We start from the raw sequence: 23,490 nt of genomic DNA, 5'->3' as shown, positions 1-23,490 counted from the left end.
GGCCATTTGGCTTTGCAGGAAAGCACCTTAACTGCTAAGCCATCTCTCTAGCCCCAGGCTTCATTTCTAATTATTTCCCAGGGCTAGTGGGTGAGAAGTGGGTATCAGGAAAGATGTCAACTAAAAGAGAGATTTCTCTGGTGTTTTAAGGTAGATAAATAATCCCTACTTGGATGTGAGGAAGGACTAGAAGTTGGGCATTATGTCTTTTAATAGGATCACCTCTTGGCCATTGGTAACAGTTGATTGTGTCTGTCTTCTATAGCTTGGAATTGCAATTGGGTTCTTGGTCCCTCCTGTTTTGGTGCCCAACATCGAAGACAAAGACCAGCTTGCCTACCACATCAGCATCATGTTCTACATAATAGGAGGTGTGGCCACTCTCCTTTTCATCCTTGTCATCATTGGTAAGCTCCTTAGCAGTCTGTTGGTTGGGGGGGTTGGGAACAAGGAGGTTATGCTAACTTTGATGGGAGTCTCTGAATACGGCCCTAAAATACCATGGGTATTTACAAACACCAGAGGCTGGGTTTCCTGCAGGCTTCGAATGTTTTAGTTGAGCAGCGGTCCATACCCAGTGCTTGCTAGTTCTGTGTGCCTCGTTAGCCGTTCTATAAAGGTTTAATTATAACTAACCAGATCCTACTTCACTCGAGTTGGGTTGGGTAGTCTGCTGTGCCCTTGATGAGACCCCGGCTAGGACCTCTGGTGTCATAGGCACGGTACTAAAACTGTGTGATTTCATCTAGTCCTCAGCCACCCTGTGAGGGAGGTCCCCCTTAGCGGCAAGCAAATGGACCTGAGGGGAAGGTCGGCTCATTACTCCAGATTAGCTAGCTAGGAAGTAAAAGAGCTGGATTCACATCAGACTTATTTAACTCTACACTCTAAATTTCTAAAAGACAAAACAGAAATTGGTCCATAAACACTAATAATCTCACAGATTAACCTGAGAATCCTTGGGGATCACATTTCATTAGTGTTTATTATTATTATTTTATTTGAGAGGGGGAGAGAGAGAGAAAGAGAGAGAGAGAATAGGCACACCAGGGCCTCCAGCCACTGCAAACGAACTCTAGGCATGCATGCACTGCTTTGCGCATCTGGCTTAGGTGGGTCCTAGGGAATTGAACCTGGGTCCTTTGGCTTTGCAGGCAAGCACTTCAACTGCTAAGCCATTTCTCCAGCTCTTCTTAGTGTTTTTTAATTATAAAAGAAATGTGCTCATCATGGAAAAATCTAAAATATATTTTAAAAATATGTAAAGGAAGGAATGGCTATTAACTTATCCTTGTACAACTTAATCCCAACCAGCAACCTCTGGTAACTGCTATTAACATTTTACATGGATATGCGTTTAATCATTGAGGAATGAGATTAATAGAATTTTATGTCAGTGGTTGGGGAGATAGCTTAGTTGATAAAATTCTTGCTTTGCAAACATGAGGACCTATGTCTGATCCCCAGAACCCATGTAAAATGCCAGGCTTGATGGCATGGGTTTAAAATCCCAGTGCTGGCAGTGTGGAGGATAGAGACAGGCAGATCTTTGGGTTTCTCTGGACAGCCAGTCTATCTACTTGGTGAATTCAAAGCCAATGATAGACCTATCTCAAAAAGAAAGAAAGAAAGGAAGAAAGAAAGAAAGATAGAAAGGAAGGAAGGAAGGAAGGAAGGAAGGAAGGAAGGAAGGAAGGAAGGAAAGAAGGAAGGAAGGAAGGGAGGGAGGGAGGAAGGAAGAGGAAGGAAGGAAGAAAAGGTAGATAGCTGTAAGAGTTACCTTCTCGTTGCTAGATTAAAAATCTCGCCGGGCGTGGTGGTTCACGCCTTTAATCTCAGCACTCAGGAGGCAGAGGTAGGAGGATCGCCATGAGTTCAAGGCCACCCTGAGATGACAGAGTTAATTCCAGGTCAGCCTGGACCAGAGTGAGACCCTACCTCGAAAAACAAAAAAAAAACAAACAAACAAAAAAAAAATCCTGACCAAAAGAAGCTGACAGGAACAAAGCATTTTCCATTTTGGCTTGCAGTCTTGAGGGGAAACTACATGATGGCAGGGGAAGTATGGCCTGAGTAGAGGCTGAACATCACCTCTGTCCCAGCAGTTAGGCAACAGCAGCAGGAGAGTGAGCCAAACTCTGACAAGGGGGAACCATCTATAACACCCCAAAGCCCACCCCCTCAACAGTACACCTCTGTCAGCCAGGCTCCACCTCCCAAATTGCCACCGGCTGTGGACCAGGCATTCAGAACACATGAGTTTGTAGAAGAAATCTGATTCAAACCACCACGATAGCATTCTTTTTTTTTTTTTTTTTTTTAGGAAAAATATTAATAGCCTTTAATTATAGTACGCTTAATCATAGTCATGCCATCGGTTGGCCTTCTGGGATGTTGTTTTTTTTTTTAATTTTTATTAACATTTTCCATGATTATAAAATATATCCCATGGTAATTCCCTCCCTCCCCACCCCCACACTTTCCCATTTGAAATTCCATTCTCCATCATATTACCTCCCCATTACAATCATTGTAATTACATATATACAATATCAACCTATTAAGTATCCTCCCCTCTTCCTTTCTCTACCCTTTATGTCTCCTTTTTAACTTACTGGCCTCTGCTACTAAGTATTTTCATTCTCACGCAGAAGCCCAGTCATCTGTAGCTAGGATCCACATATGAGAAAGAACATGTGGTGCTTGGCTTTCTGGGCCTGGGTTACCTGACTTAGTATAATACTTTCCAGGTCCATCCATTTTTCTGCAAATTTCATAACTTCATTTTTCTTTACCGCTGAGTAGAACTCCATTGTATAAATGTACCACATCTTCATTATCCACTCATCTGTTGAGGGACATCTAGGTTGGTTCCATTTCCCAGCTATTATAAATTGAGCAGCAATAAACATGGTTGAGCATGTACTTCTAAGGAAATGAGATGAGTCCTTTGGATATATGCCTAGGAGCGCTATAGCTGGGTCATATGGTAGATCAATCTCTAGCTGTTTTAGGAACCTCCACACTGTTTTCCACAATGGCTGGACCAGATTACATTCCCACCAGCAGTGCAGAAGGGTTCCTTTTTTTCCACATCCCCGCCAACATTTATGATCATTTGTTTTCATGATGGTGGCCAATCTGACAGGAGTGAGATGGAATCTCAATGTAGTTTTAATCTGCATTTCCCTGATGACTAGTGATGTAGAACATTTTTTAGATGCTTATATGCCATTCATATTTCTTCCTTTGAGAACTCTCTATTTAGCTCCATAGCCCATTTTTTGATTGGCTTGTTTGATTCCTTATTATTTAACTTTTTGAGTTCTTTGTATATCCTAGATATTAATCCTCTATCAGATATATAGCTGGCAAAGATTTTTTCCCATTCTGTAGGTTGCCTCTTTGCTTTTTTCACTGTGTTCTTTGCGGTGCAAAATCTTTGTAATTTCATTAGGTCCCAGTGGTTAATCTGTGGTTTTATTGCCTGAGCAATTGGGGTTGTATTCAGAAAGTCTTTGCCAAGACCAATATGTTGAAGGGTTTCCCCTACTTTTTCCTCTAGCAGTTTCAAAGTTTCCGGTCTGATGTTAAGGTCTTTAATCCATTTGGACTTAATTCTTGTGCATGGCGAGAGAGAAGAATCTATTTTCATCCTTCTGCAGATATTTATCCAGTTTTCAAAACACCATTTGCTGAAGAGGCTGTCTCTTCTCCAATGAGTATTTTTGGCATTTTTACACGATAGCATTCTTGAGAAAAGATCCCAAATGTTGCTCGCAGACGTACACACGCACACACACATATAAATGAACCCACATACACACACACATATACATATAAAAATAGAATTTTTTGTCTTTTGGCGAGATGGGGAATGATACACTTGTAATCCTAGCACTTGGGAGGTAGAGGCAGGGGGATCAGAAGTTCAAGGTCATTTTCAGTTACATAGCAAGTTCAAGGGTAGTCTGGGTTATGTGAGATTCTGTCCAGAAGAAGAATGGGGGGTAGGGAGAGAGGGAGGAGGAGAGGAGAGTTTATATCTCCGTTTTCATCCAAATGATGTTATATGGGCTGTGCTAAATTCCGAAACATCTAAGTAGAGTTTCTTTTCTGTTCGTCACCCATCTAAAGGTTAGCTGGCTACCTTCTCATGCCTAAAGGTTTCATCTTGGGTGTTAAAGGTTTCCTTCTTGACTGCTGGCTCACCTCCAGAATCAGATAGTTATAAAATGTGTACATAATCCCACCATTCTCTGTGTCACCCCCTTCCTGGTGGCTCTGGAGTGAGTTGACAGAGTGGCTTGGTGGTCTTAGAGGGCGAGCAGGGAATTGTGATCCAGCTAGCAGTCTCCTCCTCAGCTCTTCTGGAGGTTGACTAGCTAGCATGCCCACTTCCAAATGCTGGTGTTCATAGCTGTTGAGAGCCAGGCTCCTTGTAATTGCAAACCTGGGTGGTTTCTATGTTTGGGCATTTTATTACTGAGCACATATAGGAGCCAGACTGCGAAAACATCTTAGGAGCCCTGGCTGGAGGCAGCATCTGCTGATGGGATACGAAGTCACCTTTTCTCTCTCTTCTTCTCTCTCGGAGGGGGAGGTGAGCAGGCAGGACATAGGGCATAGGGATCCTGGGTTCAAGTCACGGTACCTAAAGAAAAAAGAGTCATCAATGAACCACACGCTAAGTCTCAGACAATCAGCAGCTTCAAGAAAGGAGCAGGGGAAGACTTCCCCGGAGAAGTGCTATTTTCTTTGGCAGCCTCAGCCCCTTCCTAGATGGCGGAGCCAGCCCTTTGCCCGTGTGGAGCTGACTCTGCCAGGGTGGGAGCCCAGGGTAAGGGGTCCCAGTGGGGGATGTTATCCAGGACTGTTACTGAAGAAGGAAGGGGCAGGGCTGGAATGGTTACTGAGTAGCAAGGAGGGTGTCAAGGGGGGGCTTTGATCTACTGGGAGAGCTGACCTCATTTCCGGAGTTGTCTCTAACTGGAGGCAGACTGCCGGCCTTCCAGGAGAGGTCTCATAGGATAGTACAAGAGGTCACTGGGTGCTTGGAGCACCCAGTTAGTCACATATATAGTTAAACGGACCTGCCCCTTCCCCCTCCCAGAGAACCGATTGGCACTTGGTGTGGTCAACATGATTGTTGCAGTTGTGCTGAAACCAAAATATAGCTAGGTCAGTTCTCCACTGTCCATGTCTAGCAGTTCACATGGTGAGTGTCCTCTCCCGGATCAGATCTTGTCCCTCTCACGAGCCACGTCGGATTCAGTGTTACTGAAACTAGGAATACACTCTTGAGTTTTCCTACCGAAGAAGATCCCTTTCTGGGGGGAGGCGGGGGGCGGGCAGTTTTGCACTGCCACGTGCTAGGCTCTGTGACCAGCACTAGCCACAGCATCCCATCCCATCCCCCTTGGGAGCCCTGGAGTTCAGCCTTTCACCAGGCACACTAATCCCGAAGCTCTAAGCACTTTTTTTTTCCTGCTTTCTGCCCTGGGTTGCTTTTGTGTCTTCCCACTATGATTTAGTGGTTATTATGGGATGCCTTGATCTTTGAACATTGCCTGGAAGGCCCATTGATTTCAGCCTTCCAAGGCCATTAAGAAAACTAATAAGTTGGGCGTGCTGATGCACACCTTTATTCCCAGCACTTTGAGAGGCAGAGGTAGGAGGATTGCCATGAGTTTGAGGCCACCCTGAGACTATATAGTGAAATTCCAGGTCAGCCTGAGCTCTAGCTTTAATGAAACCACTGGGAAAACAAAAACAAAAACTAACTAAAAAAGAATAAAGGCCAGATATACAACTTAGTGATAGAGTACTTGCCTAGCGTGCATAGGGATCCTGGGTTCAAGTCACGGTACCCAAAGAAAAAAGAGTCATCGATGAACCACACGCTAAGTCTCAGACAATCAGAAGCTTCAAGGAAGGAGCAGGGGAAGACTTCCCCGGAGAAGTGCTATTTTCTTTGGCAGCCTCAGCCCCTTCCTAGATGGCAGAGCCAGCCCTTTGTCTGTGTGGAGCTGACTCTGCCAGGGTGGGGGCCCAGGAATTTCCAGTCATTTCTGTTATTTTCCTTTCAGTCTTCAAAGAGAAGCCCAAGTATGCCCCCAGCAGGGCCCAGTCCTTGAGCTATGCCTTGGCAGCCACCGATTCTTCGTATTTAAGTTCCATCGCCCGGCTCTTCAAAAACCTCAACTTTGTGCTGCTGGTCATCACGTATGGTAAGGTCCACGGGTGTCTGGGAGTGCCCTGCAACCGGGAACAGGGACCAGAGGCCTGACAGGTCTGGGTGACTTACTCTTCCCAAGTCCCAAGTGTGCATGTAAAGTTGCTTAAGGTTGACCTCAAGGGCCTTTACCTACGCTGTAAAATCATTCCTTTCCAGGTCAGGGGCTGACAGATGCCTGCTGGCCTTTGGTTTCATCTCAGTAACACCTCTGTAAAGCAGTGGTGGGAAACCTGCCTTCTCTCATTACTTTCATACTTCTCTCTCATTAACTTCACACATAGGATTTGAAAAAACAAACAACCCAGGTCTATCGTCCTACTCTGTTCAGTTCTGTGGAGGACTTCTGCCTTTTCATCTTTGCAGTCCCTCTGTGGCGGATAGTCAGCATTCCAGCAGTGGCGAGTGAGTGAATGAGCAAAAACGCACAGCAGAACTTGTCACAAGGACAGCTCCCTCCTCCTCTCAGAACCTCAATTCCTCTTTCCGTATGCTGGGATGCAGTCCATCCCTCTTCCATTTCATTTTCTTGGCCGTTAGCAAGAAATGCTTTATTTTGGTTTTCGATGTAGAGTCTCACCCTCACCCAGGCTAACCTGGAGTTCACTCTGTATTCTCAGGGTGGCCTCGAACTCATGGCAATCCTCCTACCTCTGCCTCCCAAGTGCTGGGACTGAAAGGCGTATGCCACCACGCCCTGCTAAGAAAAAATTTTTTTTAAATGTTTTTGTTTATTATTAAGGAGAGAGAGACTAGGCACACTATGACCTCTTATCACTGGCTCAAACTCCAGATACATGTGCCACTTTGTGCATCTGGCTTTACATGGGTACTGGGGAATTGAACCTGTGCTGTCAGGCTTTGGAAGCAAGTACCTTTAACCACGGAGCCATCTCTCCATCCCAGCAAGACAAATTTGAATCTTCAGGCTGATATGTAGGCTTGCCTGCCAGCATGGTGATTTCTATATCTTCTTTTCAACCTCTAATGACCCAGTGCATCAGAGAATGGCAAGAACAAGCCTGTGGCATCCCATTAACCATGCCTGTCCTTCAGAGAGATGCCAGTCTTTTAGTTCAAGAAGTTCCAGCCTGTGGTAGTTTGAATGGGTTTGAATGGGTGTCCGCCAATAGATTCAGTTTCCTTAAAGCTTCTTGGATTTCTAGCTGACTGGCTAGAAGAGGTGTCACTGTGAGTGCATTCTAGGGTCTAGCCCTAAGGCTTAGGGGATCTGAATTCCAGCTAAAGATATGCAAAGGGCTTGAGCTTTGCCTGGGGTTCCTGAAGTGTGCTTGCTTGTGCTGCTGGTAGCTGGTTTTTCTCTCTGCATGGACCTGGTCGAGGAAGCAGCTTCCTTTACCATTACAGGACTTCCTCTGGATCTGTAAACTTCAAATAAATTTCCTCCATCCCTTAATCTGTGCCTGGTTTGGAAGTTTCCTCCCAGCAACTGAGGCTGATTATGACACAGGCCCACTCAAGTATCCTGAGATAAAATGTTTTTAAAAAGGGGGGGGGGACTGGAGAGATGGCTTAGCGGTTAAGTGCTTGCCTGTGAAGCCTAAGGACCCTGGTTCGAGGCTCGGTTCCCCAGGTCCCACGTTAGCCAGATGCACAAGGGGGCACACGTGTCTGGAGTTCGTTTGCAGAGGCTGGAAGCCCTGGCGCGCCCATTGTCTCTCTCTCCCTCTATCTGTCTTTCTCTCTGTGTCTGTTGCTCTCAAATAAATAAATAAATAAAATTTAAAAAGAAAAGCAAGGAAGATAAGCAAATGGAGGAGCCAGCGCTCCCATTCTCTCTCTCCCTCTATCTGTCTTTCTCTCTATGTCTGTCGCTCTCAAATAAATAAATAATGAACAACAAACAAACAAACAAACAAGCTGGGCGTGGTGGCGCACGCCTTTAATCCCAGCACTCAGGAGGCAGAGGTAAGAGGATCACCGTGAGTTTGAGTCCACCCTGAGACTACATAGTTAATTCCAGGTCAGCCTGAACCAGAGTGAGACCCTACCTTGAAAAGCCAAAAAAAAAAACAACTTTGCTATACCGTCTGAGCTGTTGAAGAACTCCTGGCCTCAAGTGATCCTGCTGGGTCAGCCTACTTAGTGGCATGTGCCATTGTACCCTACTTTCCAAGTGTGCCTTCTTGCCTAGTAATTGCCTATTACTTAACTGCCTATACATTCCTTCCCAGAACTGTGCCCTGGGTTTCATTACAGGCTTATCAGAGCTTTTTATGTCACAGTCCTTATCTACTGAGGCACTAGGTAAGAGATTCTGTTATGCCAGCAGAGAAGCACGGGGTTTGCAGACATACACCAGCTAATGGCTTCTCGTTGGGACTAGCTCTAGAAACCCTGGTTAGCCTTACTTAGGTGCCTCAGTTCTCCATCCCCTTCTTCCATTTTTACTCTAAGTATGCCTCTCTATTCTTCCATAATAGAGCGGTAAAACTTCTAGCCCTCAGAGATATCCACTGGAAGCAGTTATGAGTCGGGAGGTATTCATGACCAAGCACGTGGTGAGAAGTGGTGGGGAATGTCAGATTGTAGCTGGCGGACAGTCAAGCCCTTCCAGGCTCAGCATTCCATGACTCCAAGAACTCCCACCTCTCCTAGTTAAATACCTTGAATGCATTGACCTTTGACTTCTGTAACCTTACTGCACGTGATGAAAGGGTATCTGAGGCCTACTCAGGGGTTCTAGGGAAGATGAGTGCTTACGTGTGTTCTGTGGCTGACGATGATGGTGGTGTCTACTGGGTGGGCTGTGTCCTTCATTGCTGACCTAGGAAAGCAGAATGTATGGAGGACAGCGTTCCTGGGTATTGAAAGGGTTGATGTTGGGCCATGCTGAGGGTTACAGAGCAACTCTTCCTTCTCTCTCGCCTGGCTGCTTGCTTAGATCCCTTTAGTTGAAAATACCAGACTGTCTTTTTTTTGGTCTGTTTTAAAAAAATATTTATTTTATTTGCAAGCAGAGAGAAACAGATCAAGAGGGAGAGAGAGAGAATGAGATGGGCATGCCAGGGCCTCTTGCCAATCAATGCAAAGCAACTCCAGACATGTGCATCACTTTGTGCAACTGGCTTCACTTGGATACTGGGGAATCGAACCTAGGCTGTGAAGCTTTGCAAGCAAGTGCTTTGACTGCTGAGCCATCTCTCCATCCAGTTTATTTTTTGAGGCATGATCTCACGTGTGCCCAGGATGACCTAGAACTCACTCTTTAGCCCAGGCTGGTCTCAAACTGATGGCAATTCTCCTACTTCAGCCTCCTGAGTGCTGGGATTAAAGGTGTGAGCCATCATGACTGGGTACAATACCACATATTTTTAACTTAATTTAATTTAATTTTACATAACAGGTTATACTCTTTTATCCCCACACCCCTGCTCCCATTCTCCTGGGGGCCTTTCCACAGTGTGGTTATGATATTCCCTGTGGGACTTTGAAAGCCTAAATCAATCCCTGTGGGGTAGCAGGGGTTGGTGGGGAGGGGGAATGGGCAGGAGACCATGCCTCTACTGTTAGACATTCCTCCTAATGATAAGATAGGAAATAAAGGGCTGGGTGTGGTGGAACACGCCTTTAATCCCAGCATTTGGGAAGGAGAAGTAGGAGGATTGCCGTGAGTTGGAAACCACCCTGAGACTACATACTGACTTCCAGGTTATCCTGAGCTAGAGACCCTACCTGGGGGCGGGGCGGGGGTTGGTGGAAGATAGGAAATAGAGAAGCACTTTGACTTTACATTCATGCGAGTCCCCTGGATCATAGGTTGGCCTCCACACACGTTAGCACATATGCATGTGTGACCACACACACGTGCACACGCATACATACATGCACACCATATATACATGCAAAAAGAAAAAAGCAACAAAGCTTATGTGACCATAGGAAACATGAATTCAGGCTGGAGAGATGGCTTAGTGGTTAAAGCTCTTGACTGCAAAGCCAAAGGACCCAAGTTTGATTCCCCAGGACCCACAGATTCACAAGGTGGCACATGAATCTGGAGTTCGTTTGCAAGAATGACTTTGAACTTCTGATCCTCTTGCCTCTGTCTCCCAAGTGCTGGATTACAGATGTTCTCCCTTCACCATTTCAAAGCACTTCCCCCAACCCAAGGGAAGTGCTTTTAAATGGCGGAGGAGAACTTAGAAAATTTGTTCCTCTGTAAAAGCAGCAAAAACACTGGCAAGAAGAAAAAATTGTCAAAATTATGTTGTTTTTAGGACTCCTAATAACTCTCATAACAATGCAAGTGGTGTTTATGCAAGGAAAGAGTTGGGCAGCAGGAAGAACAGCAGGCTTTGTGTCTTCGCTGACCCCATTCCGGCTCCCGTCTCGCAGACTCTGTGGGATTGTGAGGATCAGTAGCTTCAGGCCATGAGGTTGTCCAAACCAGCTTCCAGGCAGCCAGCCGTGTCTTTATGAAAGCCAGATGGCCATAGCCGCTGGAAGGAGCAGAGCGGGCTCCATCCCCAGGACTCACCACTGCGTGAGCTATGTGGCCGGTCTGTGGAAAAGCCCCATTCTCAGGACTAGTCTGTGTGTGTGTGCATGCTCGTGTGTGTGAGTGCAGGTGCCCACGTGCCACAGTGCACATTGGAGATCAGAGGACAAGCTCCCGTGTCAATCTTCACTTTCTACCTTGTTTGAGGCAGGGTCTCCATTGTTTGCTGCTGGGTGCTCCTCACCCACCGCAGGGGCACTGGGATTAAACTCAGGCCCTAACCTTTCATGACCAGCTTTTATTTAAAGTTTTTTCTTCTTTGGTTTTTCAAGGTAAGGTCTCACTCTATCCCAGGCTGACCTGAAATTCACTTTGTAGTCTCAGGGTGACCTTGAACTCAGGGCAATCTTCCTACCTCTTGCCTCCCTCCCAAGTGCGCCACCATGCCCGGTCCTCGTGACCAGCTTTTTATCTACCAAACCATCTTCCCAACCTAGGGTTTGTCTTAATCTGGTTTAATTTGGAGCTTGCCTAGTGGAGAAAGCCCTATTTCCAGGGCTGAAAACAATCACTGGTGCTTTATCTCAGCGGTGTAAGTGATAATATCATTGGGAGTTGACAAGAATCTGGCCAAATATGTTAAGAATGAGCAGTCTGTAGGGGACTTTGGAAAGGCTTGATTTGTTCTCAGGGATCTAAAAGGCCACAGGCATATGTAGAGATCATGCTTAGGGGAGCCCTGACCTCTCACCTCTGACCAACAGGAAGTAAAGGCTAGAACACAGTTGTCAACTGACCACTGGAGTGCTGGAGATGAGCATCTCCATGTGGCGTTCTCCAGCACAGGTGGCTCATTTACATAAACCTTTGCCTAGCCCTTAGCTATCACTAAGTTTAATGGAACTTTAATGGAACAGAAACATCTGTGTGAAATAAAGATGACAAACTTTGGGTTTAAGTTAGTGGTTAAGGTGCTTGCCTATGTAGCCTAGAGACCCAGGTTCGATTCCCCAGTACCCACGTAAGCTAGATGCACAAGGTGGCACATGCATCTGGAGTTTGTTTACAGTCGCTACAGGCTCTGGTGTGCCCATTCTCTCTATCTCTGTCTCTCTCTCTCAAATAAATAAAACATTAAAAAATATATATATTTTAAAAAACTGTAGACAAGGGCTGGAGAGATGGCTTAGCAGTTGAGGCACTTGCCTGAAAAGCCTAAGGACCCAGTCTGATTCCCCAGGACCCATGTAAGCCAGATGTACAAGGCGGTGCATGCGTTTGAAGTTAATTTGCAGTGGCTAGAGGCCCTGGCATGCCCATTCTTTCTCTCTCTCTCTCTCTGTGTCTCTCAAATAAATAAAAAGCCCTAGACAAACAAAACTCCCTAAAACAAACTTTATAATATTAGTCTAAGATAGTCACTAAGTAAATATCAAAATACCAGCAAACTGTGGGAAGGCAGGAGAAACTCATTTTGATAGGTTATTTTTTTTTTTAAAGTTTCTTTTTTTTTTAATTATTTATTTATTTATTTGAGAGCGACAGACACAGAGAGAAAGACAGATAGAGGGAGAGAGAGAGAATGGGCACGCCAGGGCCTCCAGCCTCTGCAAACGAACTCCAGATGCGTGCGCCCCCTTGTGCATCTGGCTAACGTGGGACCTGGGGAACCGAGCCTCGAACTGGGGTCCTTAGGCTTCACAGGCAAGCGCTTAACCGCTAAGCCATCTCTCCAGCCCTTGATAGGTTATTTTAAATGTCCAAATTTCAATAGAAATTTCTTTTAAAAAGGAACTAACAAAGAGACCCTGGGGAAAGGCAGTTAGTAGAAACTGTCCCTAGCACCCCCGTTCCCTTTCCCGTCATATTCTCCACACTTGTCTGGTGGCCCCAAGGGCGAGAGAGTGGTGCTAAAGTTGGCCGTACAGCGATGGAGTGTGATGTAGATCTGGTGGGCTAGATCCCAACAGGGCTGAATTTGACTGCTTCCTTCTCCCCTGAGAAATGAGGGGTGATCTGTGGATTAAAGGGAGATGGCTGAGCCGGGTGTGGCGGCACATGCCTTTAATCCCAGCACCAGGGAGGCAGAGGTAGGAGGATCACCGTGAGTTCGAGGCCACCCTGAGACCTCATAGTGAATTCCAGGTCAGCCTGGGCTAGAGTGAGACCCTATTTAGAAAAAACAAAACAACAAAAAGGGAGGTGGTTCAACCATTAACGGTGCTTGCTGGCAAAGTCCGTCAGCCTGAGTTTAATTCCCCATCTGCCCACGTAAAGCTGTGTGATAAAGGTGGCACATAGGCCTGGTGCCCGTTTGCAGTGTGCCTTCTACACAAATGAAGACATAAAAATGAAAACAATAAAGAGTGATGAATGTGAAGCTGTAAGCAGTTGGTCTGGCCACTATTACTGCGTTTGGAGGAATTTTCTTGTCTTTTGAGGGGATGTCTTTCTTTGGAAATTATTGACTTTTATTTTTTAGTTTTTCAAGGTAGGGTTTCACTCTAGCCCAGGCTAACCTGAAATTCACTATGAAGTCTCAGGGTGGCCTGGAACTCAGGACAATCCTTTTACCTCTGCCTCCCGAGTGCTGGGATTAAAGGCATGTGCCACCACACCTGGTTTGGAAATTTAAAAAAAAAAAATTAAAAGAAACTATCCCTAAGGATGTACAGACATTGGACATAACAGACAAATATTGTACATTAGCTATTATACATATATTAAAAATTAAAGGAGGGCTGCAGAGATGGCTTAGTGGTTAAGGCACTTGCTTGCAAAGCCTGATGGCCTGGGTTCAAGTCCCCAGTACCCATGTAAAGCCAGATGCACAAGGTGACCCATGCCTCTGGAGTTTATTTGCAGTGACAAGAAGCTCTGTCTCAAAAAGCGGGGGACACAGACACCTTGAAGTTGTCCCCTGACCACCATGTAATGTGCCACGGTGCACACGTGTGCACACGCGCACACACACTAATTTATTTTAAAAGTTGGTTGCCTCAGGAATTTTATTATAGCAACACAGAGCTGACTAATATCTCAAGTTTACTCAAGGATGGCATATCTTGGGGGTGCTTGAACAAATTATAGTTTTCCATGCTTTTCTTCTGAAAATTCAGAAAGTGCAGGAAGGGGCCTGCTTTTTATAAATATTCCAGGCAATTCTGCAGCAGAGTTGGAAATCCCTGAAGTTGCTGAGTGAAAGTTTGGCTCATGGTCTTGAAGCTCCTTCTCTTCTGTGTGAACCCCACTTTGGTCTAGACTTCTGTATTCCTAAAAGAAACCAGTCATTCTCAAACTCTGGAGGGTTTTTTGGTTTTTTTTTTTTTTTTTTTGGTTTTTCGAGGTAGGATCTCACTCTAGCCCTGGAATTCACTATGGAGTCTCAGGGTGGCCTCAAACTCATGGCAATCCTCCTGCCTCTGCCTCCCGAGTGCTGGGATTAAAGGCGTGTGCCACCACGCCCGGCTAAACTCTGGAGGTTTTAAAGGAATGTTTCTTTTTGTTGTTAAGATGCAGATTTCTGAGCCTCTCCTAGGAGATTTTGACCCATTGGATTGGAGTCCAAAACAAAACTGTGCAATTTTGAACTTTAAGGAATTCTGATATCAGTGGTTTCTCGAATAGTTTGGAAAACAAACTGTTCTTGACCAAGGAAAGAAATTCAGGGTGGTGTACTTCTGCCTTCCTAAAGCTTCCTTCTCATTGCCTACCCTTCTCCCAGTGAGGTGATGGCGACATAGCCCTGCCCTCAAGGAGGTCACGTTGTTTGCTCTGGGCTGAGGACAGGCCCACTGTCATAATCTGACCTGAGTATCTAACCATTACCTGTATTCCTGGAAGAGAGGCCACACCCTCATTTCATACCTGCTCACCCTGTTTTTCCCTCTTTGGTGCAAGATGCTCATCCTCCTGTCTGTGCATTGGAGTGGACATGCTTTTAATTGTGTCTCGGAACTTTTCATTATATAGAGAGGGACAAGGCGGCCAGACATGGTGGCACACACCTTTAACCCCAGTGCTAGGGAGGCAGAAGTAGGAGGATCACTGTGAGTTTGTCAGCCTGGCTAGAGTGAGACCCTACCTCAGAAAAAACAAAAACAAGCTGGGCGTGGTGGTGCACACCTTTAATCCCAGCACTTTGGAGGCAGAGGTAGGAGGATCACTGTGAGTTCGCGGCCACCGTGAGATGACATAGTGAATTCCCCTTTAGCCCCTGACCCATCTCCCCTATAAAAGGATGTATATTGGTTCTATTTTTATTTATTTATCTTTACTTGAGAGAGGGAGGATGAGAGAGGGAAGGAGGGAGAGAGAGAGAGAGAGAGAGAGAGAATGGGCATGCCAGGGTCTCCAGCAGCTGCAAATGAGCTCCCGATGTATGCGCCACCTTGTGCACCTGGCTGACGTGGGTCCTGAGGAATCAAACCATGGTCCTTTGGCTTTGCGGGCAAGCGCCTTAACTACTAAGCCATTTCTCCAGCCCTGTATATTAGTTCTAAAATTATACATAAGCTCCTAACTCTTCTGGGGGCCCTGGGTGGAGGGAGACTCCTTTGTCCTTCTGTCCTCTGCCTTGGTTCCCTGTCCTGTCAGGCTGGGAGTGGGGAATGGCTATCTAGAAAAACCACACTGTCCAGTTGGGCCAATACTTACAACTTCAACACTGTTACAGTCACCTGGAGGGCTTACGCAAACAGATTATGGGGCCCCGTTCCCAGAGTCCCTGTCACAGTAGGTCTGGGTGGGGTTGGGCATGCGCTCATAGACCATAGACTACATTGGGAAACCATTTCACTAATCCATTGAGCCTTAGCTGAACAGCTCACGACTCTGATCCCTCTGTCTTGTTCAGGGTCATGAAAGAGCTAGTCTATTTCTTCTCCAGTCCTCTTAGATAAAGTCCCTTTGTTTTCCTCGGGCCCTCATGCTTGCAGTGGATGTATCCTTAACTGCTGAGCCATTTCTCGAGCCCTTCTGTTTTCTGTGGATCCTGTCCCCCTTGTCCGCCTGAGCGACAGCAGCCTGAAGTCAGGCTCCCTTGCACATCCCTGGCAGGGTCAGGGCCAGTCCTCAAGGCTGAAGGAGGAGCAGAAAGGACAAGAGGTGGGCCAGACAAGAGGGCATTTTCTCTCTGCTTCCTCGTACATTCCAGCCCACAGTACGTTTCAGGAGTGTGCCTCTTGATGGGCCCCGTTGACTGAGGAATGGAATTCTAAGTGGCTGGGTGTGTGGTTCGAAGGTTAGTCATAGGTATGTTCGCTAGCAAAATCCTGATAGAGACACCAGTGTTCTTTCCCAAGCCTTCTGGCTTCACGAAATAGGTCTAGCCCAGCAGTTGCGGTGACACGTAGTGTTGGCCCAGTTGGGGATGTGTGCCCCTCGGGAGGCTGCTTGGAGTCCGCCTTGGTCACTGTATGTGGAGTGACCTGCTGGGAGGGGCTGGGGCAGGAGGAAACTGGCTGGCTTTGGAGAATCTTTGTTTAGAGAGTCAGCTCTGTGAGGACATAGACTAGAATGATTATGATCAAGTTCTTGGTAGCCACCAGGGCCTGGTTCAGCTCCAGCTCGGCTACTTAGCACCTGTGTGCCAGTGGGAAAGGGAGAGCAAACGCTCACTCATTCTGCACGTGAATCTGGCCTCTACTTAACTTCCTATCTTGTTCTCCTGGGACCTGATATAGGGACTATGCCGTCTACTGATGGGCATCATTGCTTGTGATAAAATAGGACAGGGTGATCTGCTCCTATCTGGTCAGAGGCCATACTCTGTGTTTCCCTGAGAACGGTGACTCTCTTCACTGGCCCATTATCCCTTATAAGGAACCTGAAAGCTTTGCCTAGGGAGTTGTTTCAAGTAATCGTGGCTCCCGGCAGGGAATGTTACTATGCCCACCCTTCTTTGTATCTTAGCCAAAACCTTGAGACCCACAGAGAATAGGGTCTAGATGTCTCTGGGATCCGAGACTCTCTGAGCTGCTTCCACTGAAGATGAGCTCCTGACGTTGCCCCACTACAAGCTGAGAGTCCTGTCCGATGCCCTTCTATGAGAAGCCAGTGTGAAGTGTGCCTGAGGTAGTCATGTGAGCCTCGGCTCTTAATTAAAACTAAAATGTCTCCTGATGGATGTAATGGAATACATAGGTTTTGTTTTCTATTTTTTTTCTTCGTTTTCTTTCTCTCTTTCTTTTTTGGTTTTTCAAGTTAGGGTTTCCCTCTAGCCCAAGCTGACCTGAATTCACCATGTAATCTCAGTGTGGCCTCAAACTCACTGTGATCCTCCTACCTCCACCTCCCAAGTGTTGGGATTAAAGATATGTGCCACCACGCCTGGCTCTTTTCTTTTTTTAAAAAAAAACTATTTTATTTATTTGCAAGGAAAGAGAGAGAGAGAGAGAGAGAGAGAGAGAGAGAGAGAGAGAGAGCACCAGGCCCGTTAGCAACTGAAAACAACCAGATGCAGGTACCAGTTTGTGCATCTGACATACGTGGGTTCTGGGGAATTGAACCCAGCTCATTAGGCTTTGCAAGCAAGTGCCTTAACCATTGAGACATTTCTACAGCCCCTCTTTTTCTTTTTCTTTTTTTTTTTTTTGATTGATTTGTTTAATGAGAGACACACAGAGAGAACTGTTACGCCAGGGCCTCCAGCTACTGCATGTGTGACCTTGCATGTTCTTTTTCTTTTTATTTTTCTTGAGACAGGATTGATCTTACTATGAAGGACAAGCTGCTGTCCTTTTATTTATTCTCTCACCTCAGTCTCTGAAGTGCTGGGATTGTCAGTGACACTCTGCTGTAGGTTTTCTTTTTTTTTTTAATTATTTTTTATTTATTTACTTGAGAAGGAAAAGAGAGAGAGAGAGAGAGGGAGAGTGCACGCATGCGTGTGAGAGTGTGTGTGTTACGGGCGTGCCAGGGCCTCTAGTCACTGCAAACGAACCCCAGAGACATGTGCCACCTTGTTTATTTGGCTTACATGGGTTTTGGGAAATCAAACTAGAGTCCTTTGGCTTTGCAGGCAAGCATCTTAACCACTAAGCCATCTCTCCAGCCCTCACCATTATTCTTTTTTTCTTTTTTTTTAAAATTTTTATTAACATTTTCCATGATTATAAAATATATCCCATGGTAATTCCCTCCCTCCCCACCCCCACACTTTCCCATTTGAAATTCCATTCTCCATCATATTACCTCCCCATTACAATCATTGTAATTACATATATACAATATCAACCTATTAAGTATCCTCCCCTCTTCCTTTCTCTACCCTTTATGTCTCCTTTTTAACTTACTGGCCTCTGCTACTAAGTATTTTCGTTCTCACGCAGAAGCCCAGTCATCTGTAGCTAGGATCCACATATGAGAGAGAACATGTGGCGCTTGGCTTTCTGGGTCTGGGTTACCTGACTTAGTATAATACTTTCCAGGTCCATCCATTTTTCTGCAAATTTCATAACTTCATTTTTCTTTACCACTGAGTAGAACTCCATTGTATAAATGTGCCACATCTTCATTATCCACTCATCTGTTGATGGACATCTAGGCTGGTTCCATTTCCCAGCTATTATAAATTGAGCAGCAATAAACATGGTTGAGCACGTACTTCTAAGGAAATGTGATGAGTCTTTTGGATATATGCCTAGGAGTGCTATAGCTGGGTCATATGGTAGATGAATCTCTAGCTGTTTTAGGAACCTCCACACTGTTTTCCACAATGGCTGGACCAGATTGCATTCCCACCAGCAGTGCAGAAGGGTTCCTTTTTTTCCACATTCCTGCCAACATTTATGATCATTTGTTTTCATGATGGTGGCCAATCTGACTGGAGTGAGATGGAATCTCAATGTAGTTTTAATCTGCATTTCCCTGATGACTAGTGACGTAGAACATTTTTTTAGATGCTTATATGCCATTTGTATTCTCACCATTATTCTTGAAGCAAGGCCATGAATCCTTTTCTCATTTGGATCAGTTCCAGGCTCGTTGAAGCTACTGTTCACAGTGTTGCTTTGGACAGATCACCTTATTAATTTATATAATATTTTATACACTCCATTATTAATTGGATGAGTTGATGAAGTAGGGCAGCAGCGAACTTCTCTTTAGGGTGCCTTCTAGTTTTACATAGACTAGAGTATCTTGAATGACATTGAATCAGAGAGGAGGAGAAATTGAGAGGAATGAAGAAAGTCAAGAGACAGCCAGCGGGGTCAGTGGTGTTGGGGTCTGAGGTTTGGATGATGAGGAGCGGGGAAGTAAGGGTCACCAGCAGAAGCTGGGGGACGTGCACGGCTCCTCCTGACACCACAGGTCTGGTCAAAGCTAAAACAGTGGACATAGATGGCTCTTTGTGACATGGAAGTAATATTAAATAGAGACTGTGTTTCCTCGGCAGGTTAAAGGGATCAACAGGCACGCCATCGTGTGTGGCTAAAAAAAAAAAACGTTCTGCTGGGCGTGGTGGTGCACGCTTTTAATCCCAGCACTTGGGAGGCAGAGGTAGGAGGATTGCTGTGAGTTCAAGGCCAGCCTGAGATGACATAGTGAATTCCAGGTCAGCCTGGGCTAGAGTGAAACCCTACCTTGAGAAACCAATAATAATAATAATAATAATAATAATAATGATGATGATAAATAAATAAATAAAAAGTTCTAATGGTGACTTGGGGTTGTTATGAAATACTTCTTTGAGAAAAACTGCACAGTAGCCTTGCAGTTACCTGTGTCATTTTCCTCTGCGGGACCACTCAGAGCGGCAATGAGAGGGGTTCTTCTCTCCCTACCCCTTGGGGGGAGGAGGGAGATGCATTACACCTGAAGAAGAATGACCCTCTCCACCGTTGCTTCTCTCTCCTCCTGCAGGTCTGAATGCTGGAGCCTTTTATGCCTTGTCCACTCTGCTGAATCGCATGGTGATCTTGCACTACCCGGTAAGAAAGTTCCCCACAGGGACACTGGGCATCTTGGAGATATCAGGATTTAAAGCCTGCCTTCTGCAGAGACTGGGGCAGTGGGTCACTCGTGGGTCTCCCCAGTTCTAAGTAGCCTGGTATGATGATATGCTTATGGGACTTAGAGATGACTCTGTGTGTCAACCACAGATTTTTGTTTTATTTATTTATTTATTTATTTATTTATTTATTTATTTATTTATTTTTAGGCAAGCCCAATGGGCTCACTTTTTATGAGAGAGAATGAGAGACAATGGGGGGGGGGTGAATTAGCATGCCAGGGGCTCCAGCCACTGTAATCAACTCCAGATGTGTGCACCACCTTGTGTGCATGTGTGACCTGGTGTGTCTGGCTTACATGGGTTCGGGGAGTCCAACATAGGTCCTTAGTTTCTGCAGACAGGCACGTTTAAGCCATTTCTCCAGTCTTTTTTTCTTTCTTTCTTTTTTTTTTTTTTGAGGTAAGGTCTCAATGTAGCCCAGGCTGACCTGAAATTCCCTATGTGGTCTCAGGGTGACCTTAGACTCACAGCCTTCCTTTTACTTCTGCTGGAATTAAATGTGTGCATCACTATGCCCACTTTAACCCCAGCTTTGATGGTATTAAACTGTGTGATGGTGTGCTTGCCTCAGAGACATCTTGACATCTTGAGGTCTCTCTTTTGTTGCAAAAGAAACACAATCACTTTTTTAAGATTAGAGAATAAATAATATCACTTATGTATATGTTATCTTTTTTTTTTTTTTTTTTTTTGGTTTTTTGAGGTAGGGTCTCACTCTAGCCCAGGCTGACCTGGAATTCACTATGGAGTCTCAGGGTGGCTCGAACTCATGGCAATCCTCCTACCTCTGCCTCCCGAGGGCTGGGATTAAAGGTGTGCGCCACCATGCCCGGCTTTATGTTATCATTTATTACTTTTAAAAAAATTTATTTATTAGAGACATAAAGAAGGAGAGAGAGTGTGAGAATGGGCACACCAGGGTCTCTAGTTACTTCAAACGAACTACAGACACATGCGCCACCATGTGCATCTGGTTTACATGGGACCTGGAGAATCGAACCGGGGTCCTTAGGCTTTACAGGCATGTGCCTTAACTTCTAAGCCATCTCTTCAGCCCCTTATCATTTATTCCACGGGCAAGGATGAATTTTGAACTCTTATATGTTGAACTAAAGCATTTAATTTTTTTTTTTCCCCAAGGTAGGGTTTCACTCTAGCTCAGGCTGACCTGGAATTCACTATGTTGTCTCAGGGTGGCCTCGAACTCATGGCGATCCTCCTACTTCTGCCTCCCGAGTGCTGGTATTAAAGGCAGGCACCACAACGCCCAGCTAAAAAAATGTTTTAACATGTTTCCAGAACTAGAACCAGTAAGGCTGGATGTTGGAGAGTGATACTGTCATGGGCTCCAGGCCATCAAGATCCAACTTACTTTTGCAAGTCGATCTCAAACTTGCTGAGGGAGATGACCATTGTGACTAAACAGTCCAGGTTTTGGAGTTTGATAGCTCACACTTTACATTCTAGCTCTGTACTTATACTCTGTGACCTTGAGTCAGCAAATTAGTCCCACTGTGGCCCTGTTTCATCATCATAAAATGGGACAGACTCACTCCTGAACATTATGGGGGCAGTTAGGATGACATGAGTGCATGCCTCACAGTAAATGTTCGAAAATATAGAGTCACTATGTTTCCATTTGTTTTGACACTAAAAATACCTAAGAGTGGCCAGGTGTGGTGATGCACACCTTTAATCCCAGCACTTAGGAGGCAGGGGGATAGGAGGGTCACTGTGAGTTTGAGGTCACCCTGAGACTACATAGTGAATTCCAGGTCAGGCTGAGCTACAGCAAGACCCTAGCATGGGAAAATGAAAAATATCTGAATGAAATGTATATATTTCCATTTACTTTTCCAGCTATCAAGCAAAGATTATAAATAAGAAAGAAGAGTTGCTGTAAGGATTAGTTTGGAAAACAATTTGCTTGAAAGTGGTTTGAGGAACAGAATTTGGTTCATTGTGGCACCCCAACATCTGTTTATCATAAATAGAGCTGGAGTGATGCTGTTGGGACAAGAACTATCCTAAGATTTGCTCCAGACTCTTGTCTTACAGGCTACCTTGTCCTGATAATTTTTCAACGCTGACTATAACGGACCCCACTGTATGAATCTTGGTTATTTCCACAGGGGGAAGAAGTGAACGCTGGGAGAATTGGACTGACCATCGTCATCGCAGGGATGATTGGGGCTATGATCTCAGGCATCTGGCTGGATAGGTCTAAAACCTACAAGTAAGCAACTCTTCTTCTTGGACTGAGAACTAGGACCCCATATGTTTGAAATAACATGTTCAATAGGGTTGTAACTCACCAGGGTTGTGTGGTATCCGGAGGTCTGAGTGCTCTGGGGCGGGGGGGTGGGAGTGTTAGTTCAAATTTATCTTCTCTGAGTCTGTTTCCTCATTCACCAAACAAAGATTGCTATACTCATGCTGTGAGGATTTTAGGAGGATTAGAGGTAGAGGACCTGAGGCCTCCCTTGTCCTCTTCCCCATCCCCATCCACCAGGTAGCTTTATAGAAAGGGCAGAGGAGGGGGAAGTAAAATACAATGAATGTGACGAATCTTAGCCCTTGGAAAATTTATGTGTTAGGTCGGGACAGGCCCCCAAGATGGAGTCACCAAGGACAGTAGGATGGTGGTAGAGACTTAATCACATTCTTCAAGAAACCGCCATTATCCCTTCATTGCCTAACAATGCCCCGGGTCATATCCTGCCCCCTTATCATTTTTTTTTTCTGATTTTTTAAAAATCTTATTTTATTTTATTTTTTTCTCAATTTTTAAAAACATTTTCCATGATTATAAAAAATATCCCATGGTAATGCCCTCCCTCCCCCCACTTTCCCCTTTGAAATTCCATTCTCCATCACATCCCCTCCCCATCCCAATAAGTCTCTCTTTTATTTTGGTGTCTTTTAAGTGGCCTGCTCACTGTTCTGGTCTCATGCCCTAGCTATTTGAAATGGCTAATGTAAAGAACACGGGAGTTCTTTTCCCTTCCTCACCTTCCCCCAGCAGAAGAGCCCTGTAAAGCCCATTATCTGGAATCTCAGGTTGGCTGTGTTCCGCTCTTCAGAGTCAGTCCTGGCAGCTCATGCTTTTCCTGAATAAAAGCTTCCATCTTCACCTCAGAGTGGTTTGAGTGGTCTTGGTCACTCCCAGACCTCCACCCCCCCCCCCCAACCAAAAAGAAGAGATGAGATGGCTTTACTGCTGTGTTCCCATGGCTGCTCGTGGGTTAACCCGGGCTCTCTGGGCTTTCTCTAATTCAGAGTACGTAGTACCTTGCAATTGTTTGTATATTGCTGGTAAATATCATGGTGTGCCTCATACCTGAATGTCCAGTGCATTTATAAGAGCCCGACCCGTCATAAAAGGTCTTAGTCTATGCCAGTCTAATTCCTGGCAAAGAAATACTGAGTCCTGGCTCCTTGCCCTGTAGGTGCCAATTCAGCAGTAGAGTACATCTGTAGAAAAGCAAGCTGGGTGCATCGATTCCACAGCCAGCTTTGGAGAAAACCTGCTAGGGAACAGATAGCCGGAGCACAGACTGTGCCCCAGTCTGCTTCCAACTCATGCCCGTGGTGCCCAGAACTGAACTCGGTGCCTATGCATGGGAGGCAAGCAACTCTAGCACCAAACTATACCGCTGCCCCATCCTTCCTGCCTGGTCGGGACTCTGCAGTGCTTACCATGCGTAGGGTACTCACTCGGTGAACACTGGCTGGCAGGGCAACTGCCACATTGTCCTGTACGGGGGCCGGCAGCAT

The 23,490-nt window shown here is 45.6% G+C and overlaps 1 protein-coding gene across 2 annotated transcripts in view; it reads left to right on the top strand.

The window, feature by feature from the left end:
• Positions 1-23,490, top strand: part of Flvcr2 (FLVCR heme transporter 2) — a 73,032-nt gene that overhangs the window by 37,788 nt on the left and 11,754 nt on the right. The window contains exons 2-5 of one of the 2 annotated variants that reach the window (XM_004649397.2): positions 266-407; positions 6,090-6,230; positions 19,563-19,630; positions 21,846-21,949. In XM_004649397.2, coding sequence (XP_004649454.2) covers positions 266-407; positions 6,090-6,230; positions 19,563-19,630; positions 21,846-21,949 — 455 coding nt within the window. The remainder of the gene's footprint in view (positions 1-265; positions 408-6,089; positions 6,231-19,562; positions 19,631-21,845; positions 21,950-23,490) is intronic. The other variant, XM_045155086.1, reaches the window with a different exon arrangement.

This window comes from Jaculus jaculus, chromosome 7 (genome assembly GCF_020740685.1).
Source record: "Jaculus jaculus isolate mJacJac1 chromosome 7, mJacJac1.mat.Y.cur, whole genome shotgun sequence".
NCBI lineage: Eukaryota > Metazoa > Chordata > Mammalia > Rodentia > Dipodidae > Jaculus > Jaculus jaculus.
Note: the sequence above shows the minus strand (reverse complement) of the source record. Positions and strands in the feature narration are given on the sequence as shown.